Source organism: Macadamia integrifolia, chromosome 11 (genome assembly GCF_013358625.1).
Source record: "Macadamia integrifolia cultivar HAES 741 chromosome 11, SCU_Mint_v3, whole genome shotgun sequence".
NCBI lineage: Eukaryota > Viridiplantae > Streptophyta > Magnoliopsida > Proteales > Proteaceae > Macadamia > Macadamia integrifolia.
Window position 1 is genome coordinate 9,829,561 of NC_056567.1, and position 14,667 is coordinate 9,844,227.

General features: G+C 38.0%; 1 protein-coding gene across 2 annotated transcripts in view; it reads right to left on the reverse strand.

Moving 5' to 3' along the window:
- LOC122094187 (exportin-7-like) overlaps positions 1 to 10,867 on the reverse strand; it is a 29,403-nt gene extending 18,536 nt beyond the window's left edge. Inside the window, exons 1-4 of one of the 2 annotated variants that reach the window (XM_042664914.1) lie at positions 10,605 to 10,867; positions 9,341 to 9,512; positions 8,840 to 9,179; positions 8,241 to 8,401 (exon numbers count right to left, since the gene is read on the reverse strand). In XM_042664914.1, the coding sequence (XP_042520848.1) occupies positions 8,241 to 8,401; positions 8,840 to 9,080 (402 nt within the window). In that variant the 5' untranslated portion in view covers positions 9,081 to 9,179; positions 9,341 to 9,512; positions 10,605 to 10,867. The remainder of the gene's footprint in view (positions 1 to 8,240; positions 8,402 to 8,839; positions 9,180 to 9,340; positions 9,513 to 10,604) is intronic. The other variant, XM_042664915.1, reaches the window with a different exon arrangement.
- Positions 10,868 to 14,667: the final 3,800 nt, after the last annotated feature.

The window sequence follows — 14,667 nt, forward strand, 5'->3', positions numbered from 1 at the left end:
GGAGGAGAATAAAAAAGAAGAAGGCAATAATGGAAAGGAAGGGGAAATCACACAAAGCCACAGTCACGCAGGCTCTCAAAAATTATTCCACTCAAACTTCAAAGTCTAAATCTGAACTGCTCCATTGATTACATATCCAATATAAAAGAAATTAAAACAATTAATAGAAACAAATTGAAAGGAAACTACTCTAAAAATAGAAATTAAATAATTCCAAAGGAAACCTATACGTATCTACTTCTAAAACAAAGGGAATCAAATATATAAAGATTGCTTCCCTAATTATCAACTACCAACCCTTGCAAGACCAACCCGGTTAGGGTTGGTTGCATCTTGGTTTAGGCCTCCATAGTGGGTCGGTTTGATCCAGCAAAACCAAGGCATCTGCATTAAACACTCTACAGCCGCTGACCATTAATGAGAGAAATAGCGACCGTAAGCATGTATAAATCAACATGTGTAACGGTAGCATGTAATATGAATATGGCATCAAGAGTCAACAAAGAGTAAGAGTAACAAAGCAGTAGTACTTGACTTGAGACCAAACTGATATGCTTACTAGAGGGGTTCCAAAACCAGAGAAGAGAATAAGAAGAAGGAAAAGATATAGCCAAGGCTTCCCACCTTAGGTCTTTGCCAGCACCTCACCAGAGATTTCTGCATCTCACAAGGAACAGCAACAGCCATAGGTTTTTTGTCAAAATCGTTGGGGTAGTATGGTCCAAGGTTCGAAATCTCGGCGAGATCTCGGCGAATTGGTCTTTTTTTTTTTTTTTTGGACTCGATTAACTGTTTCAGTGGTCAAATGGCCATATTATGACCTAAAACTTGGTGGGTAGCTTGTTTCAATGTTAAAACTTAAATTTGCAAAAATATTAAAACATGACAGTGTTTTAGTGTTGCACCTTTGTTTAGCAGTAATCGTTAAACTGTTTTGGAGATTTTACCTGCTTCATTACTAGAACAAGATATAATATGATAGTAAAACAAATAAATAATGCATCTAAGCCATGATCAAAACATACATAAACATTAATTAGCTAATATTTAGAGTACTAAAGTAATATACTATATAACTCACTAACTCCCAAGTTCCAACTAAAGTCATCCACTGAGCACCTTACTCTTAAATCTCAAAGTCCCAAATGATAATATCCCAAGTCCCAAACATATTACTTATACAACACTAATCATAATGACTGTCTACTGGAAAGAACTATGATGGTCTGGCTAGATTCCATGCGCAGTACAATGGAGTCGACATGCATTTTCCTTTGAAAAAAATTCTGCTCTGATAGAGTCGTAGATCAACCAATGGGGAGTAATATATAAATATAATTGAGTTCTATCAAAGCTATATTAACGATAAAAAAAATACAATTTATGTTGATGAAAAATGCATTTTTTAAACGAGAAAAATAAAATATTTATATATATATATATATATATATTTATAAACAAAAAAAAAAATCGACTCCATGAGGTCACAGATCGGCCCCTAGTGTCTAACATATAAAAAATCTAGCCCTACACAATAAGGGTGTCAAAACCTAGCCCGAATCGATAAAACCGACCAAAACTGACTAATAAAACCCAAACCGAACCGAACCAAACCGATCCTTATTGGATTGGTTTTGGACTGAGGTATGGAACCGGTCCAAACCAAACCGAATGAAACCGATAAAAAAATAAATGAGTATGAGATTATAAATTGGTGAATTGACCATCCATTTTTTACAATGAGTGAGAAAATTTTTTATTGTAAGGGGAATTGTTACAAATCATTGAACATTAGGTTATGAATAGAGAAATTAATTTGTAAATTGTAATAATGCTTCCATTGATTTCTTTGTTCACTATAGAAAACTAGTTGGATAGTAAAATGAATGATTGGATAACAAGGTTCATTTTTTTATTTCAATATTAATTACCTTCTTAGTAATTTGTTATCCATTGGTTTCAATATTAATCATCTTTCACTTACAATGATAAAACATGATTTAATTATAAATTTAAAGTATTTTTTTCGTCAAATCTTGTCACTATAAGTTACGAGTGTAAGATTCATTATGATTCAAGCCCAATAATAAACCGATCTAAACCGGTATTAACCCGATATTGAAAACCGAAATAAACCGAAACCAAACCGGACCGAAATCAAAACCGACCAAAAAAAGTTCCTTAACGGATTGGTTTTGGTCTCCCTCATTCCTAGACCGAAACCGATTCAACCGGACCGAAACCGAACCAAACTGTCCAATTGACACCCCTACTATACATGTATTTATGTTACTATTTCAGAAAAAATGGTTTGGGGGAAAGTGGTTTACCTTTCCAAAGCTTGAAATGTGTATATCTTCAACTTGGAGTGATCTTCAAGGCAATAGATGTGATGATGTGGCTAATTAGTGGACAATGGAGTGATTTTGTGTTCAAATGCAAGGAGAAGCCGAAATTTTGCCAAGACAGTAGAGTTGGAGTCAAAATTTCACCGAGACCCTCACGAGATGTATAAGCCTTGGTTGGTATCATTTTGGTATCTCGCCAAAATGGTACCAAAATTTTGGCCGAGATACCGAAATTTTGACCAAGATGATGTCTATTTTGTAATTCTTAGCATATCTCGTCTTGGTAAAAAAAAAAAATACGAAATTTCCGAGATCTCGGCGAGATCTTGAACCATGGTATGGTCTCCCTAGTCCCTACTCCTTTATTTATAACTTTGCACAATTACAAGAAAAACAGTAATTCTCGATGCACAAGCAAAAGAGTTCTCAAGAAAACAAAATAGAAAGCTTCTAGACTGCTAAAAATTAAAAATTAACTACTTAATCACGTATAGGACCTAAATCCTTAATATTTGGGCTTATAGAATTGGCCCATTACAATAGAAAACTCAAAAATACTAAGCTTATGGTTCATATAACCCATTGGGCATACAAAATTAAGCCTAACTTGACCCAAGAAAGTGTAACACACCCAAACCAACAAGCCCATCTTCTATTCTTGCTGAAATTCTGTATCAGAACTGGGGGCTTCGGTAGGGGGTGCGAGGCAGCAGGGGATAATGGTGGAACAGTAGTGACAAGGGGTGATGGCTACAGTGTGAGGGCAATGGAATCGGCAATTGGAGGCAAAACGAAGCAAGAATTAGATGTAGAGGCAGCACACCAGTGAGGGTCCGATGCAGAGAAGACGAGGGCACGGACTTGCAAGAGTAGGGGTGTTGGCTACAGGTTGACAGGGACTTGTGAGAGTAGGGGCTTGGGGAAGGCCTGCAGGAGTGGGCTGCCCAAGGAGCTGCATGAGGGGCTATGGGGGCAATAGGGAATCGTGGCAGAACAGCAGGACAAGTGGCAATGGCTACAGTGTGAAAGCAATGAAACGGGCAATTGGAGGCAGCAAGTTGGGGGTTCGATGTGCGAGGTGGCAAAGCAATGCTCAGCTGTGGTGAGGTTCTCGGAAAAGAGAAGAGAGAGGGGGTGCTGGCCACGAGTTGGGAGTAGCCGCAGCAAACTCTATCTGCTACACCAGCTGTCAAGACCTCCGATAACGAGCAAGGGGGATAGAGACTGATCGATACCTGAGCTAGAATGGCTCAAAGAAAGTTAAAAATGATTGGGTCTGGCAGATTCACCTGGTGGAAAATTTCTCAGCCATTGGCACCAGTGCTCAAGGATGGGTTCCTATGGGTAAAGTTGGTAATATATAAAAACTATTTAACTAGCAATATCCTTTTTAAGGTACCCCAAACATAATATTTCAAATGTGAGGCCCTAAACGTAGGTACCTCACCCTTTTTATAAATGGTATTACATCTTTATCTTTAATTTATATGGATGGTTTAATAAAAGAGTCAAAGTTGTAACATCCAGATTAAATTTCCAATGCTGTTATTTTCTGTGTTCAAGCAGGAACAGCAAAAAAGCAACAACCAAAATAGGCTCACAAAATTATTTAAAGAAACAATATACCCTTCGTGATGCCTATTGGCCAACAAGAGAGGCCCTCCATAACTTCATTGCCCAGCTCCCTCTATCCAAATCAAACATTAACTCATTGGACATACATTTTTTGAAATATTCTGGCCTAGCAAAATGCTGGCCTATGATCAGCTTGTCAAACAGGGGCCGTTGCTTGCATTTGCTGCTCTGGACCAAGCCTTTCTTTCAAAAGAAAGAAATTCCCCTCAAAGTGTGTGAGGCAAACTGAGTGAGGCAATTCATGAGATACAGAAGATAGTGAAGACACATGAGATGAGATTCTTAGTTTTGCATGGACAGTGACTCCAGGTAACCTGAACAAATTCATCAGTGAATGTGGCAACTGGGACTAAATAACCCTGGAGGCTACAATCAACATTGTATTCATTTCGTTAAACTCTCCTGTTGAGATTCATTAACCAATTCAACCTGAAAATACAATAATATAAACTTTGCATCATGATTCAGAAAAGCAACCCCGACTCTACTGGCCCCAGGAGAGTCACCAATGGATTAATTTCACAGAAACACTACTATTTCCTTTTTAATTACTGGAACTATCAGATTCGGGGCCATATTACCATTTGACAGGGAAAGCTTGATTTGTTTGCTAAAATACACAATGCCCAGTGATGCAGTTCTGGGTTCCAAAACTGGAATTGGATCGTTTATCAGCCCATCCGATTGACAAATAGCTCAAATCTAATAACAAATGGCAATTCCGTAACATTCCAGAAATTCCAAGGGCCCGTTTGTACTAAAGAAACAATGGGACTTGAAAGGGTTTACTATTTATAATTCAGGGACAATCTTGGAAGTAAAAGGAAATTAAGGATAAAGGAAAATATGGGAGAAAGATGGGTATACTAAGGGAAAACAGGAGTTTGTTGACATCCCACGATGACAGTTGTCTTCAACCTCCAGACAAGAAACAGGGCGGAAGTCCAGTGAGTCTTCAGGTGGAGAGAACTCCCTCAATAGGGATCCGATGGGTCTGAAACTTCAGGGAGAGACTCTACACTCATAAAGCTCTTGAATGCAAGCAACAATCAGGTCAATCAATTAGTTATGGCAAGATCTAGGGCTTCTGAAACAGATCTGGCGGTGGAACTTAGGTTCAGAACTGAAATCTGGTTTTAATCTCAGGATGGAAGAAGTTTTCAAGCAATGTTTCCTAAGGCTCAGGTCATCCTTGGGAGTAGAAGCAAACCCTCAAGGATCAGTCAACAACTTGAAGGAACCATGGGGTTTCCAGAGAACCTCTGAGATGAATAGTACCGCTAGCAGGGAAAAGCAACTGGAGCAGAGATATAGAAGTAGAGACGGGAAAGAAAGTAAAGAAAGAGAGGAGAGAATACAGAGGTCACACAAGGGGGTGGGGAAAGAAGGTCACATGACCTAGTGTTCTCGTACAAACATGGTAAACGATAAACCCAAATCAATTCATTATTCAAAACTTTAAAATCTAAATCGGTTATATTGCTATAAATAATAAAGAAAACCAACATGAAAGGAAACCTACTTTAATTTGGAAACTTAAATTAATTGGAAACCAAATCCTCATAGCTATCTCCTACTAAAGCAAACAAAATAAAAGATTGCATGTTAATCCCATAACAGAAGCAAATAAAATCCAAAAAAATCCTGATAGTTTTGATCCCAAATTGGATCCAGTTCTTCTCCATCTGGATACCCATGAGGGTTTGGATTGGTCCAAGTTTGTGCACCTGCATCACCCAGGCCACAATGATTCTCAAACATTGTTACTATGTCCCTACTTACAAGATGTTACTTCTACACATCCATATCAATCCATAGGGGAACATCACTTGTTGCAAGGGTAAAAGCTTGTCCTTCCAGCATGAAGCTTCACATGTGATTGAGTCTGAAAGCAGCCACTTCATGCAAAAATGTTAGAATAGACTCCAATCTGCCCCTCCCAAGACCCTATCAGATAAGAGCCTTTCTATCAAGCCATAATAAATCCTTTGCAATGTTTCTAGCTCACAAGCCACAGAAGCAGGATGGATAATAGAGATAGGTGGTATTTTTCCCCACACATATTGTCTCTTCCATGAGTCAGCTTCCTGTAGAATCTTTCAACTGAAGTATTCCAAATTCTTACAGACTCGCATTCATTTTCATAAAAAAATGTTCTGACTTGAGGGAACTCTTGGAGATGATCAATTCCAAAAAGAATATGCAAGCAAACAAAGGCCAAAAATATGTTTTATTCATGCAAGCTGTGCATAAAATGAATTGGATTGCCTATCCAAAATACCACATAACCTAGATAAGACAATAAAACCACCCCCTTAGCTATTGCCTACAAAATATAATATTACTGTGTGAAAAAAAAAATCTCAACCCTAATAGAACTTGCAATCTACGACTCAATAACTTCCTAAGAAATTAACAAAACTAGCAACTATAAAAATAATGCTACTGCATGACAAAAGATTCAATGACCACTAGGTTGAGCGAAATAAGGAATGAGGGCTTGCCACTCAGCCTTTGGATCACACATACATACATACAAATCCCACCATAGTTGTCACGGCGCCAAGGCGAACCAAGGCGGTGGAGGGTTGTCTAAGCGCTTAGGCGAGAAGGCGTCCGCCTTAAGACGAACAAGGCGACCAAGTGTTATTTTTTATTTTCCCCATTTTCTAACATTATTTAGTAAGTTATATATATCTTGTATCATAAAAATTAAAGATTAAGCAATATCAAGTCATTAAAAATCAACAATTAGCCATATTAAATCATAAAAAATTAACATTAAGTTATAAAAAATCAACATTTAGATAAATGCTTTTGTCCTATAATAAGTTTGACTGGTCAAATAATTTTATTTTTACATGAGACTTTTTGTATTAGTTATAACATAAAACCAACTTTCTAACAAGTCTAAGATTACTTAAATCTGAGTTGTAATGACAAAGTTATGCTCTAGTTAAAATTAATTTTAAATACGCGAATGCTGTTAAAATCACCTGAATGAAAATAATTTTATGGATATCAAAACAAGATTATTTTACCGGACTTTTGGTTTTTAACAATGTTTTAACATGATAGAATTTATAAAATTTTCATAATTGAGAAAAACCCCATCATTTAAAAGTTGAAAATCACCCCTATAACCAAAATCCAATTTGTGTTCTTTGACTAGGGGTTGACTTTTTATCCTTTTGGAATTTATTTTTAAACTATTTTTATTGGATTCAAATAGGGGGTATTTGCTTATTTATGAATAATATCTTAAGTAAATAAAACATTTACTTAAATGATATTTGGCATAAATAAGGGTAAAAACACAAAGAGACATGCAGTGCAACAAGGTGACTGTCGCCTAGGCCCCAGGCAAACCGCCTGGACGCCTAGTCGTCGCCTTGGCGACGCCTTGACAACTATGGATCCCACACATACATGCATGGACAAAAACATGCTCATATATAGCGCAGTAGTTCTCTAAACAGGTTATGTATAGAGACTACTCTAGGTGGATCTTCCATCTGCCCCATTACTAAGTGCTCAAACCACCATTCCCTACTAAAGATAAGTTATAGGCTAAACAAGTTTACTGCATGGCAGAATAAGGCTTCAGAATATGGTTACGACGTCAAGCCTGACAAATGTATAATGCAACTGAAAATACAAAGGAGAACTCTGCTATGATGGGGCACGTGATAGAGTTGGCTCACCTATTTGACATGTGGGAATTCCAGTATGCCATCTATCCATCCAACAACTATCATACCTCTATGTTGTTCATACTAGGTCACCCATACATATATTCTACAAGTGTAAATGTCTAGCAAAGAAATAATGTAGACTTCTCTTATCCTCTTTAAACTATCAATAATACATAAAAACAACCATAAGCATTGAACAGACAGGTACTACCAGCTGAAGTGTCGACTGAAAAAATAATAGAAATTTTTCTCATCAATTTAGTCCATCAATAATACAGAAAATAACATGAGCATTAAACACACAGGTAAAACATATTACTTAAAAACAAATGATTTTCCAAATGGGGATGAGAGGCAGGGAACACTCTGCAAAGCTTGGCAATTTACACTCAAGTTATATCATGACCAAGAGATTATTGAAACATTCTAATTAGAATGAGAAACAGCTGCAGGAGAAATAACCAAGCCAGATAGTAAATGGAGCTTCAGCTACCGACAAAAGAAAAAAATTTGTTCAAAAGCATCAGAAGTGAAAGCAGTAAATGCTTAGAATACAAGTCACCTGACTCAAAAAGTTCATTGACTCTTTTACCACCTCTTTGAATCCATCATCATCAAACCATCCAACTTTTGTAACTCGACAAAACAGTTGAATCAGGGATGCAGTTACAAAAGGCTGCAAGTCAGGTCCTCTGGTGGCCAAATAGTTTATAAGGTAGTTTCCTTCAGACAAATTGCAGATACATCAGCTCAAACAAGTGCAAAAGAATCAACTGCAAATTTAAAATAATATTTTAAGGTTATAATGGATAAAATTATAAAGGTTTGAATGTTAACCAACACAAATGCTAACAACATTATATTTCATATGATTAACAAGTTCTAAAATTAACATTTAAGAGCCCATCATAGAAGTCCATGAGAAATTAATTTGCTGATGTACAATGGAAACTAATGCATATCAAGGTTTAGGATCCATGTATTAAACTATACCTCGTTATACTGTGGGCAATATCAAACCATAAAAAGGAGATTATGGATAGACCATAGAATATAGCCAATACTTCATGGTTCATTCTTTAACGAATTAACAAATGTACATTTAATACAAACATTGGTGTAATATGTTTATATATATATATGGCAGAACAAGAATATTACGGATATCCAGCCGCAGCTGCAAAGAGAGGCTGTGCTCCGTTACTTGCTTCAACAAACTCGAACTAGCCAACATCAATGCATATGGTGTCAAAGCATTGTCCAAAATATATTGACATTGTGAAATGTAATCGGTGTTCACAGAAAAGCATTTCAGAGTGCTCTCTGCATGAGCTCGCTCAGCCAAATCCTGTGAATTGTAAAGCCTTTCGCATAACGCTTCCAATTGAGCTAAGCCCTCCATTGACAACAGAGAAAGGTCGTTTCCAAAGTTTCAGGTCGTCAAGAATCCACCATAAAAGAACTGATTTGTTTCTCTTCTCCTCGTCTATCCAATACACATCTACAATTTCCCACAAAATGCAGTTACATAGATAACAAAAAAAGTAAGAGTAGGCAAAAGAGGAAAAGAAAGGAACAATTGAGAAGAAATTGATAATTCATTCAAACATTGCCAACGAGGATAAAATGCGGAATAGATAGAAATCACATTGTGAATTTTACATTATTTACAAATTTATTGTACTGTATATTCAATCTGACATTGTTCCATGTTACAAGAAACACTCAAAATATAATTGATAACTCAAGAGAAAGCACATGAAGCTGGTCTTCAGAAAATCTCGGCCACAACAGGAGCACTAGTCCAACAGAAAAATTGGGCACAGCATCAGTCCTGAGGAAAAGCCAAATGCAAAACATCAAAAATCAATAGGTCTATAGGAGTCAAAATTTTAAGGTTTTAAAGATTCATCCAAACCGTCATAGGGGTGGGGGGCACAAGGGAAACAAAGAGTTAAGGTTTCAAAACACATTGACCTATTGCCACAGTGCCCCCAAAGATTAATAGAAATAAAAGTAGCCAACAACATCATGGATGTCCCATTACAATTCCTTGGCAATATTAATTATAGCTAAAATGAACTATCAAAACAATGTGGACTGTGGGACACTCACATCAAGGAAGTGTCCATTCAAGTTTCACACAAACTAGAAATTTCCCAATAAGTACTGTGTAACTCAGGATATCTCCTTGATTTTTTTGACTTGCTGTTGGTGTTCTACTCCTTTCCATATTCTTTCAACAAGGGTCCATACATACCCTTTCTACTCTCTTAATCCATAGATATCCTTGCAAATATTTGAAAAAAAAAAAAAAATATATATATATATATATATAGATATAGATATCTACTCCATTCATTCTAAAAATTTATTAACTTACACTTCGCAAGAAAACATAGAGAAGGGAAGAAACCCAATAAACCCTACTGTTCTTAGCTTACACACCAGTGAATATGAGATAAACATGGAAACCCAGAAGAAGCACACAAAATAAAAAAATAAATAAAAACACAGAAAATGAAAGAAAACCTCATCAATCAGAAGCTCAAAGAACCAAGAGTCATTCATTTTGGGAAAGAAGCTAAGGACAAAAATAAGATACCTGTTGGGCCATATTCACTTAATCCATAGATATCCTTGCAAATATTTGGGGGAAAAAAAATCTACTCATTCATTCTAACAATTTATTAACTTTAACTTCGCAAGAAAACATAGAGAAGGGAAGAACCCAATAAACCCTACTGTTCTTAGCATACATATGAGATAAACATTGAAAGCAGAAACCCAGAAGAAGCACAAAAAAAAAACCCCATATGACAAATAGAAAAACACAGAAAATGAAAGAAAACCTCATCAATCAGAAGCTCAAAGAACCAAGACTCATTCATTTTGGGAAAAGAAGCCAAGGACAAAAATAAGATACCTGTTGGGCCAATATTAATCGAGACTTGTTATCGTTCAATCTTTCTATTGTCTTCTCATTGAGAAGAAAAGAAGAGAAAGCACAAGGAGCTTTAGGGCTTTTTTGGTTCAGTGACCTGGGAATTTTATTCGTACTCGACTTCTCGGGTTCTTCGTCTTCGTCTTCGTCTCCTTCTCGGACAAAAGGCCGCTTTGCGTGCGTGCGTGCGTCCGTGCGTACGTATGCAAGTATGCGCATCCTATCCTGGTCGGATGAAATGACAACATTGTCCGTCTTACCACTGAGAAGACAAAATTGTCCTCCATTTTACCCACGGACTAGTTCGTTAGGTCAGGTCGAGTCGAGACGTAAACATGTTGGAAGCTATCTCGCTGCACGGTATGATAAAGATCTTTCTCCACGTTTCGTACAAAAAGGTTCACGCTATAATGGAACGCTGCACAAAATGGTTTGATCCAGTTATTCTATTATTTTTTCGCACAGGTCCAATGAAAGAATATGCATCGGCATCTTCAGCACTCTAGGCACAATGTAGTGTGGTTTTCTCACGCTCCCTATATTCGCGAAAAAAATCCTTTGCCGTAGATGCAATGATGCGACAAGTATTCGATGGCCAGAATGACATCGGGCGCATGCCAATGTTGTCTCGACTGTTCGATGCTCGCCACACCATCGCACCCGCGGCAGACAATCATTGCCCCTATATTCAGGTGTTCCTTGCACGAGCAGGACAAAAAAATTTTTTTTTTTTTGGCAAAAGGTTTTGTACACAGTTTTATATGATGCATAGTCATGCACACAACAGTTAAAATGGTTGGATGACGGATGAGGGTCTACGATACGCCTCTTTCATCCCCATTCGATGGTTGTGAATGCATAAAACCCAAAAGTTTTTTCTGCAATATCTAGTGTGCTCTGGAGTAATCGCATCCCTTCATATATAATAAAAAAATCATGATCGTTGATTACATTACCCATCTCATACATAGATCCACTATAATATATTTCTCTTATATGAAACAATTACATCCCCTACTACACTTCCTCCCCAACCTCGGCTGCCAGCTCAAAGTGTTCTACAAAGGGGTGTCAATATCAAGCTTGCACCGATTCGACCGACCATGCCCGACCGTGTAAATATCGGCCCGGCCTAGCCTGCACCAATTATTAAACATGTCGGGCTTAAGCCCGGCCCATTTATAAACAGATAGTACTTGATGCAAGGGGTAAGTTCGACGGGCTCCCGATTGGCCTGGCCCATTTATAAGTCTGACTTGGTCTAACACGTTTAGCCTGACCATTTATATGTATATTTTAATATTTATTTATAGAATAAGGCATATATTGATATTTTTATCAATTAATGAATGTATTGAGTGTAATATCCTTTCTAAATTGTTGATGATTTAATAAAATATATTAACGTATCCTAAATCTGAGATAGTAAAAGATCGTTTAAGGCTTTATCGATATATTACCCCATTAAAGGCCCGATTGTAGCCTGATTAGGAGAAGCCCCGTTAAAGCTCATAACCAACCAAAACCAAACACGAGATCGACTTGTTACTTAAATAGGTAGGTCACGGTCCAAGGTATAGGCTCACCAGGCCCAGGTGGCCCCAACTGATTGGCACCCCTAGTTCTACATCATGTACCCTATGCTTGGCAGGCAACAACTCCATACTGGAATCATATCATCTTCTCTAATCTGTAGCCTCTCTCTCTCTCTCTCTCTCTCTCTCTCTCTCTCTCTCTCTCTCCAAGTGACTTCTTAACAGTGCCTTTGTGGAGGTCAAGTACATCGAGGGATCTAGTTTTCCAAAGCAATTCTAGATGATACCTGAGCAGTCCAAAATACAACACAAAAAGTAACTTGTAGTACTACTCACGCTGTGGCAGAGGATTGCGATTAGCGTGATATGATAAGTACTCTGTGCAAAGAAATCCCTAGTTTTTCTCCTTCCAAAAATTATTTATTCATTTTCTCATGGGGGTTTGAATATCTAACTATCTCGAACAAATATCTAGTGCATCCAGATCCCAAATTTTATCATTTCCAAAATCCTATATTTCTTCTCTCATTGTAATTTGAACCCCTAATTATTTTAGGCAAGTATCGTTCATCAATTTCTTATTATATACTTATTTAAGCTTATATTAACCATTTTGAGAATATTAAGAATATGTTTCTTTCCAAATTTATATTGGTTATTGATATACCATAATATGCTTACTACGACCAGGGGGTGGTCAGTGGTCAGTGGTCAGTGGTTAGTGGTCGGTGGACACTAAATCAAGCCCTACCTCTAGGAGAGGCAGAAATGACCACGAGACTCAACCAGGCAAAGACTAACCACTCGACCATCCCCCCATTGACCACTCCAACCACGACCCTAAGCACGTTCCTTGACTAAACCTGGGTGGTTATCTGACTAAAGGTAGACTATAGTCAAGTTAACTGTTACGAGGAAAGCCAGCTCAACCATAAGTGGACAAGTCAACCAATAAGAAGAGGGCCATAATCATTATAAAAGGGGCATGTATTAGAAGAGGAAGGTAAGCAATTCAAAATATCGGAAACCCATTCTTATCTCTCAAACTCACCCGAATTTAACTTAGGCATCAGAGCCTTCTTCACGGAGGGGACTCCAAGCTAGTTTCTAATCTGTGGTAAGTGCAGATCTCAGTTCCAGAAGGGCGCCAGGTTGCTGATCCAACTCAAGAACATATATAAGTACTAATAGTGGCACCGTCAGTGGGAAACAGACAAGAACCCAATCCCTACACGTTGAAGAATGACAAAAGCAATAAGAACTTGCTCCAAGAAGGGGGGGTACAACCCCAAGATCCTTTATTACTCCAACCATAACAAGAAGTAGCAGAGGAAACAGAGCAAGATTCGATGGTGGTGGACGGATAAAACCATCAAGAACCGGCTAGATCCGATCTCCATCCAACCCCACCAGAAGTGGTGATAATGGAACAATTCAGAGAACTCCACTAGCAAGTAAATAATTTGGCTGAAATCAGCTGAGAGGCCACGAAGAACTTTAGTAGACCACCCCATGAAGAGCTAAGCCATCACAAGAAAGCTTCCCCAACACACAATAGCCAATCTGGCTCAACAGGACGAAGCGCAGATGAGCACAACTATGCAGCACATACTGAAGAAAGTCTTGATCCACCTCAGCCTCGTTGACCAAGAGTGGACCTTCCTCGGAACAAAAGATCTCCCCCTCATCACGAAAAAGAAGAATACGGCAAAATCAAGAAGTGTCCAAAAACGAAGCAAGGAAAACCAATCCCCAATGATCTAGATGACAAAAGTGATTTACTGGAAGCTACTCTGGATTGCAGATTTAAAGAACTACAGGCAAAGATCGAGCAAGCTATGGGAACAGAAAAAGAGCATGACGATCTCAAACTGTGTGGGGAGACCCCCTTATCAAAAGAAATCATACAAATACCAATCCCTGTAAATTTCAAGATCCCGTCCTTCCAACTGTATGATGGGACCAAGGACCTAAAGGAACATCTGCACACCTATAGATCGATCATGACAGTGCATGACGCAACAGAAGCTCTCCTATGCAGAGTATTTCTAGCATCTCTCCAAGGGCACGCCACCACTTGGTTCTCTGGTTTGGAGCCTCGGATCCACACACAACTTCAAGCAACTTAGCAGGAGATTTCTAGGTTATTTTATGGGTAGCAAAATATGTTGAAGAACATCGGAGAATCTCATTAACCTGAAGCAAAGACCAGGAGAAACTATCCAACAATTTGTGAACATATTCAATTTGGAAAAGCTAGAAGTAAAGGATTTTGACCAAAAAGTGGAGCTCATGGCCCTGCAAAATGGAATCCAAGATGAGCAGCTAAAGGTCTCACTTTCCAAATCAGAACCAAAAACGTTGGCCCAGTTAAGAGAGAAAATACGGAAGTACATTAATGTAGAGGAAGCAATGGTTGGTCATAAGAACACTAATACCCCGAATGATCGAAGAAGAAATTACCATCAAGATGATAGGAAACCAAAGTTCGGGGAACGAAATGAAAGGAG